The sequence below is a fragment of the Centruroides vittatus genome, unplaced genomic scaffold (genome assembly GCF_030686945.1).
Source record: "Centruroides vittatus isolate TY-2023 unplaced genomic scaffold, ASM3068694v2 contig_683, whole genome shotgun sequence".
Lineage (NCBI taxonomy): Eukaryota > Metazoa > Arthropoda > Arachnida > Scorpiones > Buthidae > Centruroides > Centruroides vittatus.
This window is the reverse complement of record NW_027122430.1, coordinates 201,612-214,070: the sequence shown is the minus strand read 5'-3', so window position 1 is coordinate 214,070 and position 12,459 is coordinate 201,612. Positions and strand designations below refer to the sequence as shown.

Below are 12,459 nucleotides of genomic sequence, written 5' to 3'. Positions count from 1 at the left end.
GAGAGACAAAAAAAACTCTTGATCTAGACATCGCGACGCAAAATGTAAACAACAAGTGTCGAAACACGTGCCGGAACACGTGCCAGAACACGTGTTAAAAACAATTCGTCTATGTCAAACGGAGGGGTAAAATTATGACACAAAAGCTCATAAATAGATGAAATTCTGACTCGAGTTCTCATAAATCATCAATCTAAGAAGACAACTTCGGAAGGGGGGACAGTTTTAATAGATAGAAAAACATCGCGCTTGAATCGTAAAAGTTCCTAGATGACAGAAATTGCAATTAACGGACTAAATTATGAGTTAGAGTCTTGTAAATTTATCAACAATCTGCGAGCACAATGGTCAAAAAGGCGCCAGATGGACACCCCGAATCGGACCTTTGCCGTGACCCGAGCCGTCCCGAGTTTCGCATAGAAACAAAGGAGGGGCCAATCGGAAAACGGGAAAGGGGATGAGAGGCCAATCGGAAATTGGAATAGCGGGCGAAAAACTATAAAAATCGGAATCTCCAAGGTCGAAGGGAAGTCTCCTCTGAATCAGAAGACGTGTTCAGTGATCTGCGTTGTGTCGCCGCCAAGGACGCCTCAGCATCTCAGCGACTTCATCTCGTCCGCCCATCGCTCTCATCTCATCCGCCCCGGGGCTACGACCAAAGCCGAAATTTTTGTTTCTCGGAAAGACTATAGAGAAGTAGACAGTCAATTGGGGATGTAAGCATATATGTTATCTAATAAACGGTTTTCCTTATGTAAAACACTTGTCATCATTGGCCTCCTCCGCCACACCCACATGCAAACGTCCCTTAGGTTCATCCTGACACGGGATTAACTGATCCCCACCTGTCGGCGACCTTACATTACAATCTGAAAAGTACATTTTAGTGTGGTCTAAAAAAAATCTAGCAACGAGTTGCTTAACTTTTCCGGATACTGCCATCTGATCTGTTATCATATTTCATTTTTTTAAAATTTATTTTAACTATTATAAAATGACAAAAAGCTTAATTTTGAGGGTGGGGGATGCGTTTTATAAAAATTGTAAATGCTATTTAACTGTATTAACAGGTCACTCTGTTAACGGCTGGAAAACACACTAAACAATTGTGATAGATCAAGACAGTTTTTTAACACTTCTGAACTAACATTTATTTCGTATGCTACAGTTGAGGTACAAAACTAATAAACATAAATTGATTTACACTTGACGATAAAATCTTCATTAACTCTCACCCTACTGGAGATACACCCGACCCCTATTATCTTCTCAACCCTTGACCTTTAACCACCAAAATTTAATAGCATCGATCCCCTAATATTAACACAAACCTCCCTGCAAAATTTCAAAAAATTTCGATAAAAAGAACGAAAGTTATTAAGTTTCAAACAGGATGAACAAAATCGTGCTCCCCACACACACACTAACACCCATGCAAAACAATTCGAGGGTAATTTCTGTGTATAAATGTTAGTGTGTGTAAGGGAAGCACGAAGCACCCTGTTTGAAGCTTAATAACTTTCGTGCTTTTTGTCGAAATTTTCTGAAATTTTGCAGGGATGTTTGTGTATTAGGGAGATCAATACTATTAAATTTTGGAGGTTAAAGGTTAAGGGGTGGGGAGATAATGAGGGTTGTGTGTATCTCCGTAAGACTTAAGCAACTCGTTGCTGGATTTTTTTGTTTTTAAATTACTCAAAATTAGAACAGATATATCGCGATCGAATTGTTTACTCTTTTTGCTTTCGTATTACAGCAAAGAAGTAAACTCTTGCTTCTTTTATTCAGTTGTGAGCTGTAATCAATTTTTATAACTGAAAATTGAAAATTTTTTTACGTAAGTATTAATAATTCTATGTATATATATATATGAAGACGTTTGTTTCTTTGTTTCTTCTCTATATACTCTTAGGCCGATCGACCAATTGCTACGAAACTCAGCAGTTACGTTTACATACTTTTAACTTAGATAATGTCGTACATCGCACCCCAAAATATCCATTGAATTTCTGTGAATCAATTAATTTCTATCTACATTCAATTTGCTGATTTACACGTTGAGCCATTTATTGGCAAAAAGTTTAACAAAATAATAAACTAAATATAATTCTTACAAAAAGGGATATAAACCGGAAGTTTATATATAGTTAATCTGGACTTCCTGCCGTAAGCTTATCACATTTAGTCTCGATTTTCATCTAACTCCTTTCTCGCGATTCGGAAAAGACAGACATCAGAGGGGGACAGTGGAAATTTACAGGTCTTCAGTTTTTTCGAATTGCAGTTCAATAATTTTTCTATAAACGTGATACGAGAAAATACTGTCGTTGTTGTATATAACAACGACAGTGACGTCACATCTACCGTGGCCAAAGTGACAACGAAACATTAAAGCAATGTTCTCGTGTTTAATAAAAGACTGTCTTGGTGTTCTATTAATAAAACATTTCATCCCCAGAATAATGCACTACGAGAGAAAACCATTTCCACGTCGAACTTTAAATTTCGGCCGAGTTTAGCGAGTGGGTTACAACTTTTCGGGGGGCGGCACTTGATGGTTCTTTACAGAGGACGTAAATATAGTAGTACCTAAATTTGGGTGGGGATAGGTAATGTTTTTGAGGAGTTATTCAGATTATAGTTCAATACATTAAGTTAATTGGGGAAATTTGAATTCTAACGGTATTGTAACGGTTATTGAACGGTTTCCTAACCGATCTAACGGTCGTCGTTTTCGGTTGCTGCACCTGGCTTTTATTTTTCGGTTACAATTTTAAACTTTTCGATTGTTGTAATTGCTAAATTTTTTGCATCGTCGCAACCGTCATCAGTTTTTTCTAATATGCAACCGTTAAACTATAGGCCTTCCGTAACAAGATAAAAGCAATTTTTATTTCTAAATCTTGCAAATAATTTAATAAATAAACCATTACATTAAAACAATTTATAACTTTTTGCACTTTGTTTTTGTGTTTAGACTAGTTCATTAACACCTGCATTCAAATTTAGGGTGCGAAGGGAAATTGTGAGGGATTCGGAAATAATTAATTAAAATACTATCGAAAAAACATTTCTTTAAAAGTTAGATCATTAAAAGTTCTCTCGAATTTACAATTTTGCATACCTAACATGGCGTTTTTACACTGCTGAACATTAAAATTGATACACCATAAAGGCGGCAGGCAACAAACGCGAAATTTGCACGAAAAATACAATATGCCGGGTGCTCCGTACTGTACCTCAAGATTACACGCCAATTTAATCGTGTTTTCCTCCGTTATACTGTATGCGTGATTCTGATATTCGCTTTCTTTCCCGGAGTAGAAATTTTAATGGCCGGCAGGGTATAATCGCAGAATGTTTTAAACTTTAAATGTACCGATTGATATTAAAATACCGTGGGCTCGGCCCGATCCCCTTTGGAAAATTTGGAAAAAACTCCTTTGTGTTGCACATTACAATTAATTTGAAAAATGAATAATCGAAAGCTTTTGCATAGTGTACGGCAGAGATTTAAAAACGATTTTAAATTTAATTTTATAACCATTATAAATTGAGTATTGGATTCGTTACGGTTATCCGTTACGGATTTTCCGTTATGAGGCGTTGCCTAAGTTTTAAAAACGTTCAAACTGTCCAATAGCATTAATCGTCCAATCGGAATGTTAGAATTAGCCGTTTCGACCAATCAGAAAACGAGGCCGGCTATAAATTGACGTCAATTCTCGTCGGATACGTCACAATCGTTACTACAGTTGGAGCGTATGCCCTTTGCTAGTCTTGTTCTGTGTTGCTTTCTTTTTTTAAAATAGAATTTTGGTAAGCCAATTTTGGTAAGCCACATTTCAATTATAGTTATTTTAAATCTAATTTTAAAACGAGAAGCAAAAATAATATTTTTAATGTTAAATTCCCGAATCGTTCAAGGTAGAGTACAGTACCTAGATATCAGAGTACGAACTATCAAAGAAATGACGATTTTTTTAGTTTAATAAAGCATTTTTACGAATAAAATGCTTTATTAAACTAAAAAAATCGTTATTTCTTAATGTAAACCCATAGACCACGTGATGACAGTCGACGGAACATGGCGGCGATGACTCGTGTGTCGCTACTCTGATATCTAGGTACTGTACTCTAGTTCGAGGTGACGAATTAAAGTATATTTTAAAATTTATATTTTTATGTCGAAGATACGAAAAATATGGGAAGTCAGCCGTTTCAATTTACGTGGAATAATCACGAGAAGGATCTGGTGTCTAGTTTCCAGCATTTATTGACTACGGAAGGTTTGACGGATGTCATTCTAGCCTGCGAAGGAAAAAAAATGAAAGCTCACAAATTAATACTCAGCGCCAATAGTCCGTTCTTTAATAGTATTTTTATGGATTATCCTAATCAATGTCCCGTTATCGTCCTAACCGATACGAAGTATTCCGATCTGAAAATGATTCTGGATTTTATTTATAACGGCGAAATTGTAATCCCGAGAGGTCAACTAGCTAGAGTTTTAAAGACTGCAGAAGTGTTGAAAATAAAGGGTTTAATTCAATCCGAAGAAGCCCCGGAAGAAGTGGCAAAGGAATCTGCCGAAGTTTGCACTCCGCTATCAAAGAAAAGAAAACGGAGGAGGAAGAGAAGCTCGAGTGAATCCGACGACGTGGTCGAGATTCCCTCTAAAGTTAAGTCGTCAGAATCCCCCGTTTCATTTGGGTACGGGAAAGAAAAATCTTTCGAGTCGTTTGCAGATAATAAAATAACCACATCGGCCAAGGACGAAGTCGAAATAGTCGAAAATCCTATGATAATCCATCTCGAAGTCGGTGATGTCATCGAGATCAAAAGGGTGAGCATATATCATTTTATTTCGAAAATTGTTATTTAAATGTCCGTATTTTGAATATTTATAGATTAAGAACGTCATACGAAGCTAATATAATTTATTACATAACAATTTTGGTTAATATACTGTATATTTTTAGGAGAACGAAGGTGAAAATTTTGAATCCGAAGCTCCATCGGAGCCAATGTCGTCTCAGAATCTTGTTTCCGCAACTACGTCCGACCCATCGACATCCGTTATAGCAGCCACATCTGCACTTATTTCGAATGAAATTAAGCTAAGCAATGTAAGGACCGTGACAGATGATGACGATCAATTGCCCGAAGATTCCACAACTCGAGATTTTTCTCTTCAATATTCGACTGCAAGTTCCGATATTGGTAACAGACTTATTCCATAAATAAATTTATTTTATATATTATTTTAAATTTTAATGTTTTTATAGAACTTCCAGCGTCGTCCACTCAAACCGGTTTGGACCAAAACGTTCCCGACGATCCTCACGAAGAACCCGCAGTGTCGGAGCCATCGGTAGCCAGTATTTCCCGTGACGATTTGAATTTATCGGAATCAAGTAATTCTAAAGGTGAGGCAAATACAATTTTAGGGGATACTATAGATTACCACCTAATGGAATTTCGGGTGTTTTGGGTATATATCTGAACTCAGGGGACCGAGACGAGTTCAATGATACCCTACTTTGGACCGGAGACGAAAAATAAAAATGTTATTATACTTTTTTCTGGCAATCGTGCAATGATCGAAAGTCGTGTTGCTCTCTCCGCTCTCGTATCGCGTGTTTAACCGTCCGGGAGATGACTATAGTCCGACGTCATGGTTTGCAGACTTTACTGCAAGATGGCAGTACTAGCAACTATGGTGCCGTCTGCATGAGAGCATTAAAAAAATGTAATAGGTAACTTTTTTATTTTTTGTCTTCGGTCCAAAAATAGGGTACTGTTGAACTCGTCTCGTTCCCCGAGTTTAAATAAATAATCAAAGTCCTGGAATTCCATAGGTGGTAATCTATAGTACGTACATCCAATTGGATTGTTACATGTTGCTTTCTAATCAGTGGCGTAGCGAGGGAGTGTATCATGCCCGGGCGCCACTCGCAGGGGGCGCCCAAATGGTCTTCAAGACAAACTGTGTTTCTTGAGGGGGGCGCCAGTTATGTTCGCTACGCCACTGCTTTCTATACCAAATTTACAGGTTAATGCAGAATTTAATCTGTGAATTCTTAATGATAATTTGTTTAATGATTCCATAAACTTGGATAAAAAGTGTGACGAATTAATTGGAGTCTGCTATATACATATAAGATTATTATCTTATATGTATATAGTAATTAATTATCATTAAATTAAATTTTTAGAAATTAGTAATTTAAGAAAGCAATTACCTGCAGGCTTCAAACAGAAATTCACTGTAGGCCAGATCACATATTTCAGATCTGGCCCCATATTGGCATGAGCATTCAGAGAGCGCGAAAAAAACCCACAACCTGTTCGTCTTTTATCCAGCCACGCAAGGGCACGCGACATCCAAATTGTTAAGAACCGCGGGGTGGAGAAAGTAAAGCCACAAGTAGTTTTATCGTATAACAAATTTATGGGGGGAGTTGATACACATGATATGATGCTATATATACGTATTTGGATGAAAGGCGGACCAGGAAAAGTTGGAAGAAAGTAGCTTTCAACATCATGGTCAGGATGATGTTGAATGCATACATTCTTTTCAAAGAAAATTCTGGAAGCCGGATGACACATCAATGTTTCATTCAAGAGGTAATTGCAGGTCTGAAGAGAGAATCGAGGGAGAAGGAGACTGTGCCTGTATGCCCCAATCCCCCAGACCCCAGAGGACCAATAGGACTCCGGAAATTGCCTGGCAGGTCTCAATACCGCTGCGTTGTGTGCAGCACTAAAAACAAGAAAAGAACATCGACAAGAGTATGCACACGATGTGCAAAAGGCGTTCATGCAGATTGCCTCATAAGACATCGGTGCTAGCACAAAAGGTATGTAAAATATAATTGATATAATTCTGTTAGTTTTATATGCATGATTCTTGAAAAATGTACAAAATGATATTTTCTCTTACAGATTTGGTCCTGGTTTCTGCTTCTGTCCTCTAAAAATATAAAGTTAGTTAGGCAAGGATTTGACTCCTCCTTCATTTCCATCAGTTAATCATGATGACTACATTCCCATTCAAAGGAACTCTCTCTGTTATGATAGCAATTGCAATGATGTATCCAAATCTACATCAATTTCTCAAGGAAGGAAAACTATGTGCTGGTCCAGTCATGGAAATTTATAATAAAGAAGAAATTTACTTCTTAGCTCCTTTAGCTAAGCAAGATGAATTTTATGTTTCAGAAGCTTTAGAAGAAACCCCATCTAATCAAGTTCAATCACACTCAGATATATCAAAAACAACAGAAATAGAAGAAGAAAAAATTTCAAACGAAAGAGAGAGTATCTTCCTTAGATTTTTATGGAATTTACTAGTTACTTCCCTGAATATTATCAGCATTTAAATATGTTATGTTACGTGATATTTAAAATGGGATCAAGCTATAAAAATCTCCAATGTTATTTTCTCACTGTTACATTTATGCAAAAAGATGTAGAATCACTTGAAGAGAATGATACGCGTGATCAGAATTAATTTTGGAAAGTATTGTGACCTGCCAGGCAATTTATGGTGTTCTACAAAATTTTGGTGATAGTAACTACTTATCTTTTTTAATGTAATAAATTTATTTAAACTTATATTCAAAAGATATATCCTTCCTTTATATGATGGAAATAACAATTTATCAGTGTTATAAAGAAAATTTACGTTGCTAAGTCTTTATCAAAAGTATTATATATGATTATTATTCTAATATTGGTCATCTCAAAAATTTCCTATATATGTAAATTACTTGTGTAATTAAGAATAATCTTTGTTTTGTGATATTTTCTTACATTTATAATTTTGTAATTTCCTTAATGTCAGCCATTAAATTTTCTTGCAAAGATCCTCAAATTTAGAAAAATTTTAGTAACTATTTGTTTATATAATTTTAATTAAAACTAAATATGTTTTAGTTAATTTTAGTTCAATCAGTATTTGAATTTTTAAAATTCAATATTTTATTCTTCCTGTGTAAATTTCAGTATTTGTTCCCACAATGAAGATTGTGTAATGTTATGAATAATTTAAATAAGTAATTGTTGTAAATCTAATAGCATAATTCATCTCTTTCATGTCACAGCATCTAAATTCAGCAATGGAAGTATAATGTGCATTACTGATGTCATTCAGTAAAAATAGTTGTGAATGCTGTAATGTATAATCAGTGATGTATGATGAGTTAACATTAAACTATGTATAAATTATAAGTATTACTCTACTCCTTGCTTGTTCAGGTATTTAACTAATGTAAAATTATGTATTTGTTTAAAGTTTGCTTTAAAGCAATGAAATTGCAATAGAAATATTTGTACAAAAGACGTTCCCTGTATTTTGTTGGTTATTTGCATTTGCTTTCATAAGAATTCCATGATATGAAAAGTATTCATATTAAACTTTTAATTTTTTAATAATTATTTATTAATAAAAGTAATTTTTTTTAATATTTGTTTTTGTACAAATTATTTACTGTTCATCGCTATCGGTAATGTTCCAAATTTTATTCAATTTTCAATTTATCTACAAAATAGGAAAGAAAATAACAATGTTAACAAATCTCATTTAAGTTTTTTAAGTTTAAACAAACAAAAGCTTTTTAAAGGAAACAAAATACATATATATACCTAAGTTATATATATATATAGCAAATTAATTAGATGCTTTATAATACCATTATTTTTGGTCTAAAATATAACATTTAATAAATTTCTTAAGGCCGCCATTGTTCCCAGGCAAAATTGATAGAAAAGCAAACCAATTAAGTGTTTTTAGATCAGCGTTTCTCAACCGCCGGTCCGCGGATAATTTTTATCGCTCTATGTTAAAAGTAATAATAATAAAAATAAAATTTTCATTTATTAAATTATGAAAAAAGATATTTTATACGAAATTTATGTTTAGCACTGCACTAAAGACAGATTCTTGTGATGCAAAATATTCGGGAAAGTACATACGTCACTTGTTTATATCTCACAATGATGTGATGTCATTTATTACTAGACGTTCCCTACAATATTTTTAACTGTATTTCGCAAATATAAAAGTAAGTGGTATGATTTTACCACTTACTTTTATATATTATATATTATGCATGAAAATATGCGATATATTTTCATGCATTAACGATTTAAACTTAAGTTTACAAGGAACTGCAATAAATGCGTTTCATTTATTTAATAAAATAGATGGATTTAAGAAAAAAATTAATTTTTAGTTGGATAAGGTAAAAATAATAATGTTGATATATTTAATAATTATTCCGAGTTTGTTACTTCGCAGCAAGATATAAACTTATCAAAAATAAATATAATCATTGAGCAACACTTACAATCTTTAAGTAATAGTGTCGAAAAATATTTCCCGTCAGAAAAAAACCACACGTGAAAGGAATTTGTGGATAACAAACCCTTTCATAGTATATGATAGTAGTAAATTATATTTAAGTAACAGAGAATACGAGTCCATCCTTGAAATTAGTTCAGATATGCTGAAAACTAGATTTTCAACAATGTCTATAGATAAATTTTTGATCAAAAGGAAAAATGAATATCCATTTCTACACGAGAAAGGGATGAAAATGTTAATCCCCTTCGCAACAACATATTTATGTAAAGCGGAATTTTCACTATGACGGTAACAAAAATTAAATTTAGAAATCGACTTTCAATTATTTTACCGCTCCGACTCGGCTCGACTAATTTACAACCCACAGTTGAAAAGTTAATTGAAGAAGAGCAGCAGCAATCTTCTCATTAGCAATGTATACCAAATGAACAAAAATTTTAAATTTATAGTTTCTAGTAATCATAAGATTGATTTTTTTGTTGTGTACCTATATGCAATAAATTTGTGATGTGTTCAAATAATTTTTCACAATATTTTGTTGTAATTTTTGACAAGGGTTTGTATTTATTAATAATTATAATTAAAAACAAGAATAAACTTTTAGTAAATACTATTAATTTAATTTTTTAGTAATCATAAGACTGATATTTTTATTGTCCTATATGCAATATTTTTGTGATATTATCATGGTTTTCTGTGATTTTTGTCAAAGATTTATTTATATAAAATAATTATAATAATTACTTATATCGTACTATAATTGTTTCTTAAATTAATTTATCCAAAATCCATTTATTTTTTACGTCGGCTAGTCCGAAAAATCCATCGGAATAAAATGAAACAATAAATAATTTCTGGGTTTGTAAGCTGGTTCGAATAGCAGTCACATACCTAGAATTCTAGGTCACACCTGAAGCACCACTGCCCACGTACTTTACAGAAAATTCCTGATTAATTTATTCGATAGACAAACATTACTTATTTTATATATTAATTATAATATTTTATAGTTTATAATTATTAATTATTTTATATTATATTACAAACGTATAATAAATATATATCATTATATAAATTATAATTCCTGCGAGTTTATGAAAATACTGTATCAATACCCCATCCGAGTTATCAAAAGTTTGATGAATTCGAGTTAACCGGCTTGATTTAACATGTAAATAAATCCCTATGCTGGTTCGCATATCTCAATCAGTTATAGGTTTATCACTGAAAAATTTCTTGCGAATCTCTAGCCCCTGTCTCCATCCATCCACACCAACCACATGTGTCAATAACTAATACGCTATATTAGTAACATCCATACGAATCGTAACGTACCGTACATTCATAGACTAATTTAGGGGACCGTTTATTTACGTGTATATTTCACGGGAGAGAGTCGCAAAATGTGCATACAATACATCACTATACACGAAGAGGTCGAAGTATTGTCTACGTAAACTTTTTCTAGTGGTATTAGTGGCTTACGAATTTGTTCTTATAAACCTAAGTATTAATTGTATGAATAAACTATCAGTATATATATGCAAATACATGCAAATATTTTTGTTATTTCTTAAATGTTACCTTTTTTGACTAGTGGGCATTAAGAAGACCTTTTTGGCAAGTCCATTATGAGTTCGGTAAAGTTCACAACGGAGATGCATGGACGGGACTCGACATATTCGGATAGACCACCCCGAAAAATTCCTGGGTTTTTCGACTCTCCCGGTTAATAATCCGGGTGCCCCAGAATGGTAAGATGCCACCTTGACATGATTTGCATTTTTTGTTTTCGAATTTAAGTTTGCAAGTTAATACATTATGTCAAATAAACTTTTCTTTTCTATATCCTTAGCTTCATGTTCATTGCTTTAAAAATTCTCGGTAAGTATCAATTAAAAAGGCACACTGAGGTTTAAATGCGTTTATTACGTGTAAAAGAACATACTTCAGCTATCTCCTTTCTCTCCTTTAACGCCTTTTTCTCACTGGCTACCACAAACTATCACCTTTTAGCAAATCTTCTGGACCCAAGATATCAGGATGCAAAGTTCACAGATAGTATGAAAGGATGCTGCACTAACTGTGAGCCACGCTTACTAGCTAGATGCTACTATGCCTTCAGTGTTAAAATACTTGGCAAAAACTAGCCCATTTCTGCAACATATGTTTGCAGTCTGTGCTAATATCACTCCTCTTACATGGTGGCAGTTACTACGTGACAGAATTCATGAACCTCTTTTAAAATTAGTCACACAGCTGCACACAGCAGTGGATTCAGCAGGAATTGAGAGAATTTTCTCTACCTATGGACTTGTTCATTCAAAAAGTAGAAATCGACTTGGACAGAAAAAAGCAGCAAAGATTGTTAAAGTTTTCAAGCACCTAAACCAGGGGTGGCCAACCCCACGCCCGCAAGTGCGCCTATAAGCGATTTATTACGTACTCATGACACGATTCCCGATGAATTAATTTTTTTATTTTATTTCCAATCAATTTCATGATTCAGCTTTTAAGCAGAATTTTCTTGAAATTACTTATTTATTAATTGAAATTTTCACTTGGGGCACGGTAAGTTGTTGCCAAGTTGGCCACAATGTCATTACATATTGTCGCGCCCGCAACGTTCATGAAAATTTTTAATTGCGCCCTTGCTTCCAAAAAGGTTTGCCACCGCTGACCTAAACAAACACTACTGATCGTTGTACATTTCTGAAATAAGAAATTCTTCAAGCTGAAGAAGCCACTACTGTCAATTTTGTTTTGGTGTTTGTACGTGCAAATCTTAAACTGCCATTGCATAAAGAAACATTTAAAAATGCTATATTTTATATTAGATGAAACAGTCTGCCCATTCTTGAGTCTTTCTTGAAGTTTTTCTGTTCTTGTTTTCCTCTATTTTACTAGATCAAGTGTTTTATTTCCAAAAAAAAGCACGTTTTAAATCTGATACTTGTTTTAAAACATTTTTTAAAATCATGCCAACACTGCTCTCCACATTCGACCCACCCCACGCGGCATAAGAACTAGAATAGTCACACCACTATTAAACGATCTAATATTTGTATTTTATCGCCATGTCCTTT

At 33.9% G+C, this 12,459-nt stretch overlaps 1 protein-coding gene across 1 annotated transcript; it reads left to right on the top strand.

The window, feature by feature from the left end:
- Window positions 1-4,204: 4,204 nt before the first annotated feature.
- Window positions 4,205-11,023, top strand: LOC136980270 (protein bric-a-brac 1-like). Its single transcript, XM_067276357.1, has 4 exons — window positions 4,205-4,846; window positions 4,983-5,223; window positions 5,289-5,429; window positions 10,971-11,023. The coding sequence occupies exons 1-4, from the start codon at window positions 4,205-4,207 to the stop codon at window positions 11,006-11,008; spliced, it is 1,062 nt and encodes a 353-aa protein (XP_067132458.1). The 3' UTR covers window positions 11,009-11,023.
- The last annotated feature ends 1,436 nt before the right edge of the window (window positions 11,024-12,459 follow it).